Below are 17387 nucleotides of genomic sequence, written 5' to 3'. Positions count from 1 at the left end.
TATTCATTCTCTTGCAGTTCTGGAGGTCAGAGGTTCAAAATGGGTCCTATGAGGCCAAAATTAAGGTATCAGCAGGGCTGGTTCCTTCTAGAGGCTTTATGGGAGAGTCCGTCTGTTTCCTTGGCTTTTTAACCTTCTAGAGGCCCCCTGAATTCCTTGGCTTATGGCCTCAAATCATGTAGCCTTTTCTCCCCCTGTGTGCATGGACCTCTGTGCTTCTTCCCCTGATCTTCAACCTCCTTCTTAACAAGGATTAAGATTATATCAGGCTCATCTGGATAATAAAGGGTAATTTCCTTATCTCAAAATCCCTAACTTGATCTTATCTGCAAAGTCCTTTTAGCCATATGAGGTAACATATTCACAGGATCTAGGAATTAGGATCTGCATCTTTGGGGGTGGGGTAGGACAGGGGAATCATTATTCAGCTTACAACACTCTCTTTTAAATAGTTTATTTAAAGGGGCACCTGGGTGGCTCAGTTGTTAAGCGTCTGACTTTGGCTCAAGTCATGATCTCACGGCTTGGAAGTTTGAGCCCCATGTCAGGCTCTGTGCTGACAACTCAGAGCCTGGAGCCTGCTTCTGATTCTGTCTCTCTCTGCCCTTCCCCTGTGCACACTCTGTCACTCTCTCCTACAAAAATAAATAAACATTTAAAAAATTAAATGGTTTATTTAATGAATTGATTCCTTTTAGGCCAGCAAAGGAGAGAATGTATTAAATTCACATTTTTTATTCAATTTTTTGTTTATTTACTTTTGAGAGAGAGAGAGACCAAGCGTGAGCAGGGCAAGAGCAGAGAGAAAGGGACACACAGAATCTGAAGCAGGCTCCAGGCTCTGAGCTGTCGGCACAGAGACTAACGTGGGGCTCAAACTCATGAGCTGTGAGATCATGACCTGAGCCAAAGTCAGATGCTTAAATGACTGAGTCACTCAGGTGTCCCAATAAATTCACATTTTTATAAATGTGATGTTTTGGTACCATGGCAATAAAACTGGGAAACATCATGGTATCTTAAAGGAAAAGTTACTTTCTGTTAGCACTCAAAATTAATAAGCCTGGTTTTTAAAAACACATAGTTAACTAATTTGTTGTCCTTGTTTTAAAAAGGATAGTCCTGCATCTCAAGAACCGTCTCCATGCCTAACAAACTGGAAAAGATTGGTTACCCTGTGGAGGATAAGACTACACCAATAAATAACTTCACAGTTTATTCAGGAAATACTTGAAAACCAATTTATCAGTTGATCAGCTTGCTCCTCTGGGCAAATAGCTCTCCTATCAGAACTGATTACTTCCCTAAGCAAAAAGGTCACTTACCACTTATTAATATTTTACTTATTGAGACTTGCTTCAAGACCTAATCTATTATGTTACTGAGTTTTGCCCAGTCTCACCCAGAGTCCCATACTGAGAGACATTCCTATAAGTGCTTGAACCCTGACTCCAGAACACCATACATCTTGCCATTACCATTCTCTTCTTAGATACAATGTCCAAGTGGCATTTTCCCTCAGTATGAATGAGAACATCAATACACAGTCGGGCATCCTTTGACACCCTGCACACACAAAGCCTGTGCTGTAACTTGTAACCATCCTTAAAAAGTATCATAGTTAGATTACTTGTTCCTAAAATTCAATGTGATTCTTCCCTCCCAGTATTTTTCACAGCTGTGCGCCTGCCTCCCTGAATCCACTTACCCTGGTTCATTCCCATAAACAGATGTCACATGGCTTAAGGCTGCTCTGCGTGTTTCTGCAGCCCTTCTGTGCTGTGATGGTCTTTGGATAGTTCACCTAAACAATACCTCCCCCACCAAATAACAACTTATTCTGAATAACAGAGAAGTTCTAAAAAATGATGGTGGAATATGAAACACCTAGGTTGAAAATAGAAGAATTCAAATTCTTTAACAGCCAAAGTACACAGGGAAACCCAAAGCAAAATATAATACTTTAAATTAAAAGGCATTTTATACTACCTAAGTGCCATTTTAAACTGTATGAAGTATACTATATAAAGAGACATAACAAAGGCATATTTAGGGCTCAGGAATAAAGTTCTGATTTAGTTGCATACAGATAACTCAGTTAGTTAAGCTCTTTAATATCTACAGACAAAACATAATTGCATTTTCACACAGCTTACAAAACCACAATTAAATACTGGAAATTAAAATTCACACTATAGTGATAAACTCTGCTTATACTGTTATTGTTATTTGGCAATAATAACTGAAAGAAAATTTCATAGATGAGATTTATTACTGAGCCCCAATTACAGTGATTTGGAAAACAGATAAAAATCTATGAATGCTATAGGTTCCAGAACCCTTGTAAGAAAAATCTAAATTATCTGAGGTAAACCCAAGAGGATAAAAAGACCTTCTTTTCTCATCTGTTGAATAGTCCTAGTTCTAAAATAACCACGAGAAAGTTTGATTTTATGTTTGTAATATCATTGTAACATTAATTTACAAAATCTAAAATAGGTAACATTGGTTGTAGTCAAATAAAAACATCATACCTCAGTAAAATACAGTTTTCATTCAAAGAAAAACTCCAGTTGTGTTGGGTTATTCATTCATTTATTTATTTTAGTAGTTGAGTGGGGCTACCTTTTCAAATGAAGTAAAATTCTGGACTGAAAACAGTTGAAATGGAACTCCAAAATACATGAGCCATCTGTGATTCTGTAAAAATTATTTGCCTCAGGGCTCCTGGGTGGCTCAGGTGGTTAAGCATTTGACTCCGGCTCAGGTTGTAATCTCATGGTTCATGGGTTCAAGTCCATATCAGGCTCCGTGCTCACAGCTCTGAGCCTGAAGCCTGCTTTGGATTCTGTGTCCCCTCTTCTTTCTGGCCCTCTCCTGCTCACACCTGGTCTCATTCTCTCTCAAAAATAAACAAATATTTAAAAAATTATTTATCTTGAATGTTGACTGTATGCTTTATAATAATTTACAATTCTTTTTTTTTTTTCCATAAATCTAGGTTCTATTCCAGGAAGAAAATGAATAACGCCTTTGCAAACAAAGAAACAAAACTAAACCCTTAAAACAGTGGCAAATGTACAATTCACCTTAAACTATTAAAAATACCATACAAATTTAACAGCACCAGGTACTTTTATTATATAGAACTTAATTAGCAAAACCGACTTCCGTTCTTACGGCACTTTCGTGTGAGGACTTAATGAAAGAAAAATACTGAGAAGCTCTTGCTGTGCACAAAGGAGGCGGGAAGGGCTGCAGGATGGGATGTACTGCAGTGGCCCAGTTTGCAATTGCTACCTTCCTTCCTCATCAACACATTCTAGAACAAGAAGCACGCTACTGTGCACTCACAAAGTCATTCATTCGAAGATTTCAGAGCCTTTAACAAAGCTCCATCTGCAGTATCCAGCACTGTTAATCCCATTTAGATGTTTTCCTCCTCATATAACTGTGTCCCTCGCTATCGATAGCTTCGTAGAGATCCTTAGTATTCTCTTGCACTGCATGTAGATAACCAATATAAGCCACGCAAAGGGAAAGGGTTATCAGTCCAAAAGCCATTACAGGTTTGTTCTGTCAAAGAAAAGAAATTATAAATCCTCATTAAGACTTAATCATTTGAGGGAACCCAAATATCTGTTGCACTTTCCTCTTGACATACCAAGTCTTTATTGCCACACTAGTATTACTATGGTGATATTTTCCATTATAACAATTTACCCAGTTCTTTATTCAATTAACTCAACTCCTGATAATTTAGGAATTATAGAAGGCTCTTGCTTTTCCTCTCCAGTCTTTCTCCTGCCTATAGCCTGGATCTCAGGCCTGCACCTCTGCAGAGGAATAAGCTTAGAAATTCCCTAGGTTTGCACCCATGGGTTAACAAGGGATAAAGAGTTAGAAAGTTATAGGTTTGTTCACACCCAAGTGTGGGTAAACAAGATTAGGTAAATAGGTATAAAGAGGGCAGGGCAAAGGCCCCAGTGGAGAACAAAGGTATAAGAAATAAACAAGATTAGGTATTCAGGGCAAAAGTGCCCTCCAATTAGTACTATAGCTGAAGGCTGCTTTCAGAGGAAGGACCACATTAGGTAAACAGGTAAATAGGGCTATAGACAGCTGCAGGGCAAAGTTGCCCAGAGCAGAGATAATTAACAAAAGAAAGGTGCCTTGTTGATCCTGAGGTAGCTTGCTCCTCTTGTCCTACTTTTAAAATAACCATGAGAAAGTTTGATTTTCTGTTTGTAATATCATTGTATCATTAATTTACAAAATCTAAAATAGGTAACATTTGGTTGTAGTCAAATAAAAACATCATACCTCAGGCTTTTGGGTAAAGAGGTGGTGCCTCACGTCTGCTGTAGCCTTCTGCCTGGCTGCTTGGTGCCAGGATTTTGCTTTGTATTAACTCAACCCCTGAACCCTGCAAATCTTCAAGACCCCCTTTCCCTCATGTCCATGAGTTAATGTTCACAGTTTCATTGTCTCTTTGTACACACCCATTCCTATGTTCATAAGCCTTCTGATCCTAATAAAAATGGAGCAAGCACCCTTAATCAGAGCTCTTGTCTATTCCCAGACATTAGCCATCTCTTGCATTTTAATCCTGCGTCCCACTTTCTTGCTAGACAAGAAAGAACTCTAGACCCAGAGGCTACACCTTCAGGAAGGTGGTGGCTGGGAGATGGGCGAGGGAAATGAGGCACAGAAATGGGTCTAGTGCTCAGAGTTTTCACATTTTCCCGTGTGACATGGAGAAGCTGCTCAACTTTCGTGAGCCCAAGCTTCCCCCTGGCAAAACTTCAATTAGTTAATCTTATTAGGAAGTGAGGAATGAAGCATAACATTCCTTGCCTGAGTTCATGGATAACTTGCAAAAAGCCATCAATTTTCATGTCATGTATGAAGTGCAGCAAAAATGACAACATACACACTTTTTTCTGGGAATCAACTCCAAAACCTTAAGAAACTGTGTGACTGGAGATACTATGCTGTTCTATAATAACTTTGATTTACTGCTGAAAAATCCAAGACCCTGAGAGACAAAGCAATGAACTTTGACACTGGGGGAAAAAAGCCTTTAAGTACAGGAAAGATGTTTACAGCTCCACAGAAATGTTTTGTTTTGTCTATACTATAATTCAGATCATTCTTTTGTGTTCATACTCACCAAATTAACCTTTCTTAGGTCAGTGTGAGTGCATGCATGGTAGTGATACAAGTCTTTTCAATTAGCATTTTCTGCTTCTGTCATACTTGCTGTATTACTATAATTTCAAATCTTAATCATCAAAAGAATAAAGGTCAAACTTTTTGACTTGGATGGACATATAACAAGGCAACAAACTTAAAGCAGTTTAAATCTATAAATCTTGACATGTACTTGGCAATTCAAATATATTAGTTCAAAGATTTTAAAACATTCTATCTTCATTTAATTATTTTCTTGTTAAACTGACCTATTTAACTTTAAAACAGTTTACACTGGCAACTATGTTATTAAAATTCTAACCAAGGGGCTTTGCACTGACAGCATGGGCCCTGCTTGGAATTCTCTCTCCCCCTCTTTTTCACTCTCTCTCAAAATAAATAAATAAACATTAAAAAAAAAAAACCAGGCTTACTAAAATTCTAACCAAGGGGCGCCTGGGTAGCTCAGTAGATTGAGCATCCGATTCTTAATTTTGATTCAGGTCATGATCCCTGCGTTGTGGGGTCACGCCCTGTGTCAGGCTCCATGCTTAGTGTGGAGCCTGTTTAAGACTCTCTCTCTCCCTCTGCCCCTCTCCCCGACTTGTGCTCTCTTTCTCTTTCTCCAAAAATAAAATTTAAAAAAATTAAAATCAAATGCTCAGTCTATAGGATCTCTTTAAAATTCTAACCAAATCCAATACATTTAAATATATTGTTTAATAATTTGACTTCATTTACATTTGCTAAAATTTATACTTATTTTAAAATAAAACTGGTCAAACATATTCAGTAATTTGCAACAAGAATAGAAATGATTAGCTAAGGGGCGCCTGGGTGGCTCAGTCAGTTAAGCGTCCGGCTTCAGCTCAGGTCATGATCTCACAGTTTGTGGGTTCAAGCCCCATGTCGGGCTCTGTGCTTACAGCCTGGAGCCTGAAGCCTGCTTCAGATTTTGTGTCTCCCTCTCTCTCTGACCCTCCCCTGCTCGCACTGTCTTTCTCTGCATCTCAAAAATAAATAAATAAATAAATTTAAAAAACATAAAAAATAAACCACCAAAAAAAATGATTAGCTAACTCCCTTATAGAGTACTAAGTGTATGTTTTGAAGTTTTTCATATTTGTAATAACCGTTAAGTAAAAATATTATAATTAAGGCTAGAATTGTAGTCTATAAAAATAAACAGACTTTATTTTATTTCAGTGAAAGGTCTTATTTACCTAATAGTACCTGATCAAACAACAAAAATTTTCTTCAAGTTAGTGCAACTATTAAAATAGAACTTTAAAGACGGATTAGAGAAGTTGATCTATCAAAGTGCAACTATGTTCTGTTAAAGCTCTCAAATACCTCAAAATAACTAGTTTTATATGTATTAAGAAATAGCATTTAAGATTTCCCATCTACCTGCTTTTATTCAGAGGCCTTATTAGTCAACGTAAAATTTTCATGACACAATCAAATGTGGCAGGAAAATAGACACTTTCCCTTTCTGATAGCCCTAGCTAGACTGAACAGGATGTCTTACGGGTTTAATGAAGAGCTCTGGATTCACAGCCCGAAATAAGGTTGTTGTGCGGACCCCTCTGAGCCCTGGGTTTTGAAAGTCTTTCTCTTGGGGTGGTTCCTTTTTAAAGCCGGGAGACTCAGGTGCTGAAGACATCTTGACTAATGATGATTTATTACCTAGAAATAAAATAAGAGACTTTTTTTTCATTCATGATTTTTCTGATATTCTGTTAAAAAAAAAAAAAAAGCATTCTGCACGCATTCCTTTTTTTGAACTCCAGTCCAGATACATACCAAGAGTGACTGCCAATTACTTCATCACTTTGTATAACATGTACTTTGTAAATGGTGCTTCAAATCTTGTTTGGTAAAAATCATTATTTCATTTTTGATCTCTTAGAACCAGTGAGGTGGGCAAAGGTTGTTTTCCTAATTTCACAGAAGCCTGGAGAATTTCTTGATCTGAGTCACATTGAATCTTCTTATATGAAGAAGGGACTAAGGGTAGCAGGGGCCAGTGGATAATCCATACCCATCTTTATTGCCTCCCATTTTTACTCTTCCTCACTTTCCAATAGCTTTGAAAGGACACTGACATTTCTTATTTCTCCTGTAGCCTCACCCCTGGCCCATGCTCATCAGCCTTCTTCTGGGGGCTGACCTATGCATGAGTACCAAGCAGTAAGGATAATTAGCTCTTTTCACTCCTCATTTGCCTGTCAGTGACTTTTTGGGAAGGACTGCTCTGCTATCTCCTCAATCTGAGTATCCATCTTCCTCTTAATTACTCTATCTTATTAAATACCAATGTGTCTTTTGGCTTCTGGTTCTCCTAGCTGGAGTATCAATATTTTGTGAATATTTTTGTCTTCTAGGTACTATTAGGGGAAAGCTTATTCTTACCATTCCTGCCACCTAATGCTGGGGAGGGGTGGGGCAAGGTTGGAAGGAAAAAGGTGGGAAAGAAGGCTTCCAAAGGCAGAAATTAATGTAACAAAATTCTCTGGGGAAATGCTGTAACCCTACCATACAGTAAACATTATGACACATGAGTCAAATATTCACATTTAAACTCTCACTGGGGCTTTGTTCACACGAGCATTCTTTAAGTTTTCCATTTTACAGACTTTAAAAGGCAGTATTTTTGTAACTTTATTAGTTATGGAGAAAATTAGTTCAGTTTTTTTTTATAATAGTTTATTGTCAAATTGGTTTCCATATAACACCCAGTGCTTCTCCCCACAAGTGCCCCCCACCATGACCATCACCCCCTCCCTCCCCCTCCCCTTTCAGTCCATGGTTCATCTTCAGTATTCAATAGTCTCCCTTGATCTGTGTCCCTCACTCTTCTCCGCTCTCTTTCCCCCTTCCTCTCCCCATGGTCCCCTGCCAGGTCTCTCCTGTTAGACCTATGAATGCAAACATATGGTATCTATCCTTCTCTGCCTGACTTATTTCGCTTAGCATGACACCCTCAAGGTCCATCCACTTTCCTACAAATGGCCAGATTTCATTCTTTCTCATTGCCATATAGTACTCCATTGTATATATATATATATATACCACATCTTCTTGACCCATTCATCAGGTGATGGACATTTAGGCTCTTTCCATGATTTGGCTATTGTAGAAAGTGCCGCTATGAACATTGTGGTACATGTGCTCCTATGCATCAGCACTTCTTTATCCCTTGGGTAAATCCCTAGCAGTGCTATTGCTGGGTCATAGGGGAGTTCTATCGATAGTTTTTTGAGGAGTCTCCACACTGTTTGTTGAAGTAGTTACTTCATCTATATCACTTAGTTGCATAAACACCTCTTCAGGAACACCTACTTGAAGGGAAAGGATTTCTCAACACTTTCTATACTTGCTAGGGCTTCTGAAATGTTCACTGTTTCCTATTCTATCATTCACTGGCTGTCGTTGTTGTCATGATACTCAACATCAGTTTCTGGTTCCACTTTGAAATTACTTAGCACTCCTATAGCAATTTTAGGATTTGCTAACTCTTGTAAAATAGTTCAACTGCTGGGGTGCCTGGGTGGCTCAGTCGGTTAAGTGTCCGACTTCGGCTCAAGTCATGATCTCATGGGTCATGGGTTCGAGCCCCGCATCAGGCTCTGTGCTGACTGCTAGCTCAGAGCCTGGAGCCTGCTTCAGATTCTGTGTCTCTTTCTCTCCCTGCCCCTCTCGTTATGTTCTGTTGCTCTCTGTCTCTCAAAAATAAATAAATGCAAAAAAAAATTTTTTTTAAGTTCAACTGCTATGTAGCCACGAAGTCTTTAAAATTAAACTGGTCTGGGAGACAAGTGACAGTAGCAATTAGAGTACCAGAGTATTTCAAATATGATGCTTGGTTTTCAGTCTTCTTGCAGGTTGACCTCAGGGCATTCCATAGGAATCAAGCCTACTTTCTGCCAAAATTTCACTATGTGGATGGCTCTACAGACCACCAGGTCTCAGCAATCATGCCAATAGCTTGATTCATTTTATTTTCGCAGTTTTCCCTTCATCATCCAAATTTAGAAATTGTTTCAGCAATGTGCTTTCACTATGAAAATTAACCCCCATCTGATGGCTGTTCATGGGAAAAACTCACGACATGCATCATCTAAGCATAAGAGTGTGGTGTAGGCAGAGCAACTGCCTATCTATCAGCAGGAGGATATTGTGTTTTGCTCCTTTCATTCTCTTGCCAGCATTTCCCATTCATTAAATAAATCTCTCAACTTTCAGGTATGTGTACTGGTTTCGTAATCACAGGGGAACAAATGAACATTTCTGAAGGACTGAAGGTAAACTGACTTGCCACTGCCAAGTAGTCTCACCTTTTCCGTCCAAGATGCATTCAGCAGAACAGAGTAATCATCAGTCTTGGTTTACTTGTTTTGCAAAGTCCACCTTGGGCATAAAGCATTTCATCAGCATTTCAAACATCAGTCAAGCTGTAACTAGCAATTGTTTTTGAGTTTTTGTTTGTTATTCCTTCTGTATGCAAGTTACTAATTTTCTCCACTGGAACAGTGTTTTGTTTTGTTTTTTCACTACAGACAACTTCTGAAACAATTCCATAACATGCCTGATATTTGTTCAGCCAGCATACACTTGCTTGAAACTCAGCATGCCCAAAGGTGGCAAAAAATCCACTGCTTTCTGCTGACCAAGAGGTCCGTTGGCATGCCCGTTTCCTGTATTAACTTCTTGATACCACACAAAACCAGCTGTTAACAGGCACCTGGCATTTGCTTCTGCATTAGGCCCAGAATCCCTGTACTTCCTCCTCATTTATGGCCTCATCTTTCAATAATGTCAACAATACAGGGGGAGGGATGGTAAATTCCTCTGCTACTCCTCCTTTCTGGTGACAACAATCTACTCCTATTGTCATTTCATTTCCTTCTATGACAACTGTGACATTTCATCTTTCCGTCTCAGTCATGAAAGCAGGGTAGATGGTATGTGCAAATGTATTTAGAATTTATGTAACAAATGGTGGTCACCAGATGCCTAAGTTAGGTGCCAGTGATGTTTCTACTTAAGCTAATAACATGATTGTAATGTGGGGAGAGAAATATCAGAAAGAAGCAGTCACTGAAGTGGAAGCAATATTACAGTTTGTAAATCAGCCATGCCCATAAAACAAATGTGAGGCAGGAAACAGTTAACACAATACCCAAGCTGTTAGAACCGAATCACAGCCTCAGAGTATACCACTCATTGAAACTGGGGCATTAGATAAAAATACTAGGAAGGCCCGAAAAAGCAAATACACAAAGGTAAGTCATTCACACAGTGGCGTTTTCCTTCAATTATTGAGAAACTGCTACCTGTAATTAAAACAAAGATAACCGGTAGAATATGGTTAAAAATTGTTTAGTGGGAAGAAAAACAGGTAATGGGGAAAGTGGGTAGAGAAAGCACATATTGTAGAGCACGTAAGGGCCCTCAGACTGCAATTTAATCACATACACTGTGTTGATGAAAATGTGCCAAGAACTGAGGATGGTTAACTCATTACTTACCTCAAGTCCAAATAACAACAGAGAGGGAGAGATATTTCACTATTTTAAAGTCAAAGGGATACAGTGATGTTCAATGTCGAAATACAACCTACATGAAATATCTGTAAAAACTACAGATTGAGTGTTCTAACATGAAATGTAATGACTTCATTTTAGTTGCAAGATTCCTCGGTCTCCTCTCTTCCTTAGCAGAACTTGTTTCTTTTGTAATGAATCAAGCAACAAAGGCAGTATTCACTATACCATAATCTCCAGACATCCACATTCGCCTTAACAATGAACCATATATGTTAAACTTTTTACCAGAAACAACAATTAAAAAATACCTGGGCTGGGGTGCCTAGGCGGCTTAGTCAGTGGATCATCTGACTTCGGTTCAGGTCATATCTTACAGCTCGTAAGTTCGAGCCCTAAGTCATGTTCTGGGCTAAGAGCTCAGAGCCTGGAGCCTGCTTCAGATTCTGTGTCTCCCTCTCTCTCTGCTTCCCCACTCACGCTCAGTTTCTCTGTCTCTCAAAAATAAATAAATTATTAAAAAAAATGCCTGGGCTGGAAGCCACCAGAAATGTTTATTTAAGGGACATTTACAAATTAAGGGATTACCTACAGCAATATATGCTATATTTTAAAAGATTTCATATACCATAATTTCCATTGTTTATGATGCTTTCTGCAAAGAATATAATTAACATTTTCCGTTATGTATCAGTCTTTATATAAGATAGCTCAGTGTGCCTAGGTGGCTCAGTTGGTTAAGCATCCAACTTCAACTAAGGTCAAGATCTTGTGGTTCATGAGTTCAAGCCCCACATTGGGGTCTCTGCTGAAAGAAAGCTCAGAGCCTGCATCTTGCTTGGGATTCTGTGTGTGTGTCTCTCTGTCTCTCCCCCCTCTGTCTCTCACATTATGTCTCTTTCTCTCTCAAAAATAAACATTAAAAAAAAAAGACAGCTCAATTTTATTGCTACTTTTTTTATGAGTCACAATAGTTGTGACTATTGTCACAATAGTTGTAACATCTATTCTGTTATATATCAGTCTTTTATCAGATAACATTTTCCGTTATGTATCAGTCTTTATATAAGATAGCTCAGTGTGCCTAGGTGGCTCAGTTGGTTAAGCATCCAACTTCAACTAAGGTCAAGATCTTGTGTTACAATAGTTCTCCCCAAATTGCATTTATTTGTTTATACCATCTATTGAATGAACAAAAAAATCTTATGAACCTTCTATACTTTAAATAGATTACTGAGGCCAAAATGGGCTTAAGTAGCCAAGAATTTGTTATATTAACTATAAGAAACAAAACACAACAAAATCTTTTCATATGTAAAGTTCTTTTGAATCTCTTCACATGCCTGGCCCACAGAGATCGAGATACATGGCTGGAGCAGAAACTCAAGCTGTGTTGGTTGAATAAGCAAAGTACATAGAGTGCAAAGCCTTAGTTGTTTATTCACAGATGTGTTCATTGTCAGCTCTTTGGGAAAACAAATATCTGCATCAAAAGTAAACTTTTAATCTAGAACTAAAAGCTGACTAGCTATTTTCAAGTGCAGAGCTAATGTAAATTCCATTGTTAAAAGCTGCAGAACTAATCATAAATTCAAAGCACAGCAATAATCTGTTCTGACATTACCACCCAAATGAACTGTACCTAAGACAGTTAACATCTAACTGTACCTAAGACAAAAACATCTATTTAACATCTAGCACACTTCTTTCAGAACTTTTGTCTTCCCATCACTTTCTCCAACTTTTTTCCCATACTCTTTTGTTTCCTACTGCAAGTAACCAGCACTTACTTATTTGCATATGATATTGATCAATCTCTAGTTATACTCACTTTTTTTTAAAGTTTATTTATTTATTTTGAGAGAGAGTGGGGGAGAGGGCAGAGAGAAAGAGAAACCCAAGCACATGGTCTCCATGGTCAGCACAGAGCCTGACACTGGGCTGTAACTCATGAACCATGAGATCATGACCTAAGTCAAACTCCAGAGTTTGACACTTAACTAACGGTGCCACCCAGGTGCCCCTAGTTATACTCACTTTCAACATAGGTTAATTTTTAAGCTAAAGGAAGAGAACTCATTTATTGTGTTAAAAAGGGAGTCACACCAAACAAACACGCAGAGTCTGGCAGGGATGATGGAAACTTGGCATTGCACTGTGCCTGGCTAAGCAATCTGGTGATTACTTTATGTGTGGGCCCACTTGGAAAATACTCTATAAATCGGGTATTCATAGGGCCACACCTAGATGGTGCAATCTGTCCAGGAGCCTCTACTCGTATTTCTTCTTCATTTTTCCATCACTCATTTCTTGTTCCCTTATTGACAAATGATAAGAAACTGTAGTTTCTAAATTTTAAAAAAAGAGGGTTGGATTTTTTTCATACTTATCTGTAAAAATGATGTAAATTAAGCTGCATTTACTACATATGTTCCACTCTGGTAAAAAAAAAAATCTTTACCGCTTTCTTCTGCTCAACCTCTTGTGAAGGAAATATGGGAGATGAAAAGGAAGTAGCAGAGATAAAGGATGCAACTCCATGATTGTCATTCACACCTCAAAGTGTGAGTGAGAACTGTGCCCTGCTGGAATTAATAATACACAATGTGTGAGGCTGAACAAGATAGTCCAAGATAGTTCTAGACAGTCAGGACTGGTCATTTTGTTTTTTGTGTGTTTTTTGTGTTTTTGTTTTTGTTTTAAGTAGGCTTCAGCACAAGCCCAATGTGGGGCTTGAACTAACAACCCTGAGATCAAGACCTGAGCTGAGATCAAGAGTCAGAGGCTCAAGTGAGCCACTAAGGAGCCCCTAGACTGGTCATTTCTTGATGATTTTCCTTCCTTTAGTAAAATTCTTCCTCAGGGGGCATGATCCAGAATGTAGTTGGCTACTGATTAAACAATTCATTGGCATAAAACTAGCATGCCTGTCTAAATTACATTATACATGGAAATCAGACCAAGATAAAAGGACTATGAGTTACTTTAGGGAAAAATTTAATTTTCAGATCTTCATTTTCGAAATCAGCATCTCAATTTGCAAAGACAAAATTATCAGAATTACAGCTTGTTAGTGAGAAGGAATTTTAGCAATAATCAATACCTTTCTTTAAGACTTAGGGAATTATATAAACCTTACCAAAGAGGTGAAAAATCTATATACTGAAAACTATAGAAAGCTCATGAAAGAAATTGAAGAGGATAAAAAAAAATGGAACAAAATATTCCATACTCATGGATTGGAAGAACAAATATTATTAAAATGTTGATACTACCCCAAGCAATCTGCATATTCAATGCAATCCCTATCAAAATAACAGCAGTATTCTTCACAGAGCTAGAACAAACACTCCTAAAATTTGTACGTAACCAGACAAGCCCTCAAATAGCCAAAGCAATCTTGAAAAAGAAAACCAAAGCTACAGACATCACAATCCTAGACTTCAAGCTGTATTACAAAGCTGTAATCATCAAGACAGTATGGTAGTGGCACAAAAACAGACACTTAGACCAATGGAACAGAACAGAGAACCCAGAAATGGACCCACAAACATATGGCCAACTACTCTTTGACAAGGCAGGAGAGAATATCCAATGGCATAAAAACAGTCTCTTCAGCAAATGGTGTTGGGAACACTGGACAGCAACATGCAGAAAAATGAACCTGGACCACTTTCTTACACAAAAATAATAAACTCAAAATGGAGGAAAGACCTAAACACAAGACAGGAAGCCATCAAAATCCTAGAGGAGAAATCAGGCAAAAACCTCTTTGACCTTGGCTGCAGCAACTTCTTACTCAACATGCATCCAGAGGCAAGGGAAACAAAAGCAAAAATGTACTACTGGGATCTCATCAAGATAAAATGCTTCTGCACAGTGAAGGAAACAATCAGCAAAACTAAAAGGCAACCGATAGAATGGGAGAAGACATTTGCAAATGACATATCAGCAAAGGGTTAGTATTCAAAATCTATAAAGAACTTATCAAACTCAACACCCAAAAAAACAAATAATCCAGTGAAGAAATAGGCAAAAGACATGAATAGACATTTCTCCGAAGAAGACATCCAGATGGCTGAGATACATGAAAAAATACTCAATGTCACACATCACCAGGGAAATACAAATTAAAACCACAATGAGACACCACCTCTTACCAGTCAGAATGGCCAACATTAACAACTCAGGCAACCACAGATGTTGGCGAGGATGTGGAGAAAGAGGTCTCTTTTGCACTGCTGGTGGGCATGTAAACTAGTGCAGCCACTACGGAAAACAGTATGGAGGTTCCTCAAAAAGTTAAGAATAGAACTGCCCTATTACCCAGCAATTGCACTACTAGGTATATAACCAAGGGAAATAGGTGTGCTATTTCAAAGGGGCACATGCACCCCAATGTTTATAAGCAGCACTATTGACAATACCCAAAGTATGGAAAGAGCCCAAATGTCCACTGATGGATGAATGAATAAAGAAGATGTGGTGTGTGTGCACAACAAAGTATTACTCAGCAATCAAAAAGAATGAAATCTTGCCATTTGCAACTACATGAACGGAACTAGAGGGTATTACGCTAAGTGAAATAAGTCAGAGAAAGACAATATCATCTGACTTCACTCACATGTGGAATTTAAGATACAAAACAGATGTACATAAGGGAAGGGAAGTAAAAATAATATAACAGGGAGGGGGACAAAACATAAGAGACTCCTAAATACAGAGAACAAACTGAGGGTTGCTGGAGGGGCTGTGGGTGGGAGATGGGCTAAATTGGCACAGGGCATTAAGTTAAGGAATTGCCGGGATGAGCACTGGGTGTCATATATAGGGGATGAATCACTGGAATCTACTCCTGAAATCACTATTGCAATATATGCTAATTAACTTGGATGTAAATTAAAAACAAATTAGTTTTAAGAAAGTCTTAGGGAATTATAAAACTGTCAAAAGGTTTTAATGAGATATAAAATACACTTGTTATTTTAGTTTCACATACCATACTATCTTAATATTTAAGGAAAACATTTGAAGTCTGGAACAAAACACTTTAAAAACAATTTAAATTAGATAAACAAGTTTAGGTTAGAATCAGAGGGCTTTATGTCTTGAGGGGACCCAGCAGAGCCTCAAATTACAAAGCTGGAGGTCTTTGAATATTGACAACCTCTGTGGGCCTCAGTTTCCACCTAAAGGGTAATGTTCTCTTATTGCATAGAACTGTTGTGTGGATTGAAATAACATTTTCTTGAGTTAATATTTTTAACGGATGTAACAGATGTCCAATAAATGGTCACTATTATCATGCTTACCATCTAGTCCAATTCCCTTTAACAAAGAAACCTAGACCCAAAGACATTGTGCCTTTGCCATTAGATGCGAGAAAATCCAGGTCTCTCAATATCCAGCCCACCCCTATTCCACTACTTGACCCCCACCTTATTTCAAAATCCGTAAGACGTTGCATTTACAAGTTATTTCCAGAATTATGGAACATAAAATTGTAATCACTTAAATACTTTAAATGGATTCGGTATTTGTTGTTTTTGACGTAAAAAAAGAAATACTGTTTAAAAAGTATCTTTCCATTTCTTGAATTTACTGCACTTGAGTAAGGGAGAAAGGTTTTCACAATGGCTGTTACAGACCATGGTGAGGGCTGTAAAGTACTACTGAGGACTACTCCCCTCCCAATATTGTGGTACCTACAGTACATCTGGCTATTACTCCAAGACACATGCGTTTGAAGCCTCCAGAAAAAGAAACTGCATTCAATTAAGTTTCAGACACTGTGTTGCAAAGGGGAACACATGACTTTTAACAGAGTTACTATTGAAAGAGGCGCCTTCAGAGAAAACAATTACAACAGCATTTCCCCCTAAACAGGAGTTGCGTGAGCTGGGACACAGACTGTCCAGGAAATAGGAGGGTTCTTGGGATAGAGGTGTCCTTGGATGCGGCACTGACCAGCGGCCCGGGCACGTAAGGGGCGGGAAATGGGTCCTGTGGGGCCAGAGATCCCCGAGACCGCTCAGAGCGCCCAAGGAGTGCCGAGGCCTTGGGGTGCTCTTGGGAGAACGCCGTCAGGTCCAACGCACCTGGGAGTAAGGCTCGCAGGGCGGCCGAGCCCTCCAAGGCCTGAGACCAGCACGCGGGTGGGGTGGCCGTCCTGTTCCCGCAGGCAGCCCGCGGCCTCGCCGCCACCGGTCACCCGCCGCCGCGGAACACCTGCCCGAGGTCACCTACTGGGCGCGCCCTCTCCGCTCCGCCTCGTCTCCGCCTGCGGGAAAGAGCGGCCCAGCGCGCCGAGCCGGCTCAGCGCCATAGCGGCCCCTACAGCCTGGAGGCTGCGACGCAGAGGCGCGTGGGCTGCCGGACCCGCGCCAACCCAGCTCCCGGTAACTCCCAGGCCCTGGCGCCGCGCACTGATTTGCCTGCTGGAGTTTCCAAGGGGCGTTATTAGTGTCTTCCTTTTTTACCTTAGTTTTTAGCTCCCTACAGTTCAAGTAACCTTCCAGTTTCATGTGTCTGTGTTTTGTATACATGAAAGGAGACATCACCTAGAAACATACATTTATTTAATGGAAGGGGAAAGCATTCTGAATCGGGGAAGACGGCTAGGATTTGGAATCCTCCTGCCCCGAT

At 39.3% G+C, this 17387-nt stretch overlaps 1 protein-coding gene and 1 long non-coding RNA gene across 5 annotated transcripts; one reads left to right on the top strand and one right to left on the bottom strand.

Annotated features, from left to right (window-relative positions):
- Positions 1–80: 80 nt before the first annotated feature.
- On the top strand, positions 81–3121 carry LOC115296814. Its single transcript, XR_003911071.1, has 2 exons — positions 81–288; positions 3002–3121. It is a non-coding gene; the product is annotated as an uncharacterized LOC115296814 (long non-coding RNA).
- SMIM8 (small integral membrane protein 8) lies at positions 2867–17081 on the bottom strand. 4 transcript variants are annotated; one of them, XR_003911069.1, is made up of 5 exons: positions 16841–17081; positions 9534–9606; positions 6725–6882; positions 3355–3576; positions 2867–2904 (listed from the first exon to the last, which is right to left on the bottom strand). XR_003911069.1 is itself a non-coding variant. In XM_029945296.1 (4 exons), the coding sequence occupies exons 3-4, from the start codon at positions 6857–6859 to the stop codon at positions 3418–3420; spliced, it is 294 nt and encodes a 97-aa protein (XP_029801156.1). In that variant the 5' UTR covers positions 6860–6882; positions 9534–9606; positions 16841–17081; the 3' UTR covers positions 3117–3417. The 4 variants fall into 4 exon arrangements, 2 of the variants coding, with proteins under 2 accessions (XP_029801156.1, XP_029801157.1); XR_003911070.1 differs by having other exon boundaries at positions 2867–2898; XM_029945296.1 differs by lacking the exon at positions 2867–2904 and having other exon boundaries at positions 3117–3576.
- Between the last annotated feature and the right edge of the window lie 306 nt (positions 17082–17387).

Source organism: Suricata suricatta, chromosome 7, assembly GCF_006229205.1.
Source record: "Suricata suricatta isolate VVHF042 chromosome 7, meerkat_22Aug2017_6uvM2_HiC, whole genome shotgun sequence".
NCBI classification, from domain to species: domain Eukaryota; kingdom Metazoa; phylum Chordata; class Mammalia; order Carnivora; family Herpestidae; genus Suricata; species Suricata suricatta.
The sequence above is the reverse complement of the archived record's forward strand: the minus strand, read 5'-3'. Positions and strand labels throughout refer to the sequence as shown.

What these genes read in the sequence shown, in the direction of transcription:
- SMIM8 (XM_029945296.1), bottom strand. Translation starts at nt 6,859, where the DNA reads ATGTCTTCAGCACCTGAGTCTCCCGGCTTTAAAAAGGAACCACCCCAA. An exon ending in CAGAGCTCTTCATTAAACCC is followed by an intron (nt 3,577 to 6,724) that starts GTAAGACATCCT and finishes TTTCTTTGACAG; the next exon opens with AACAAACCTGTAATGGCTTT.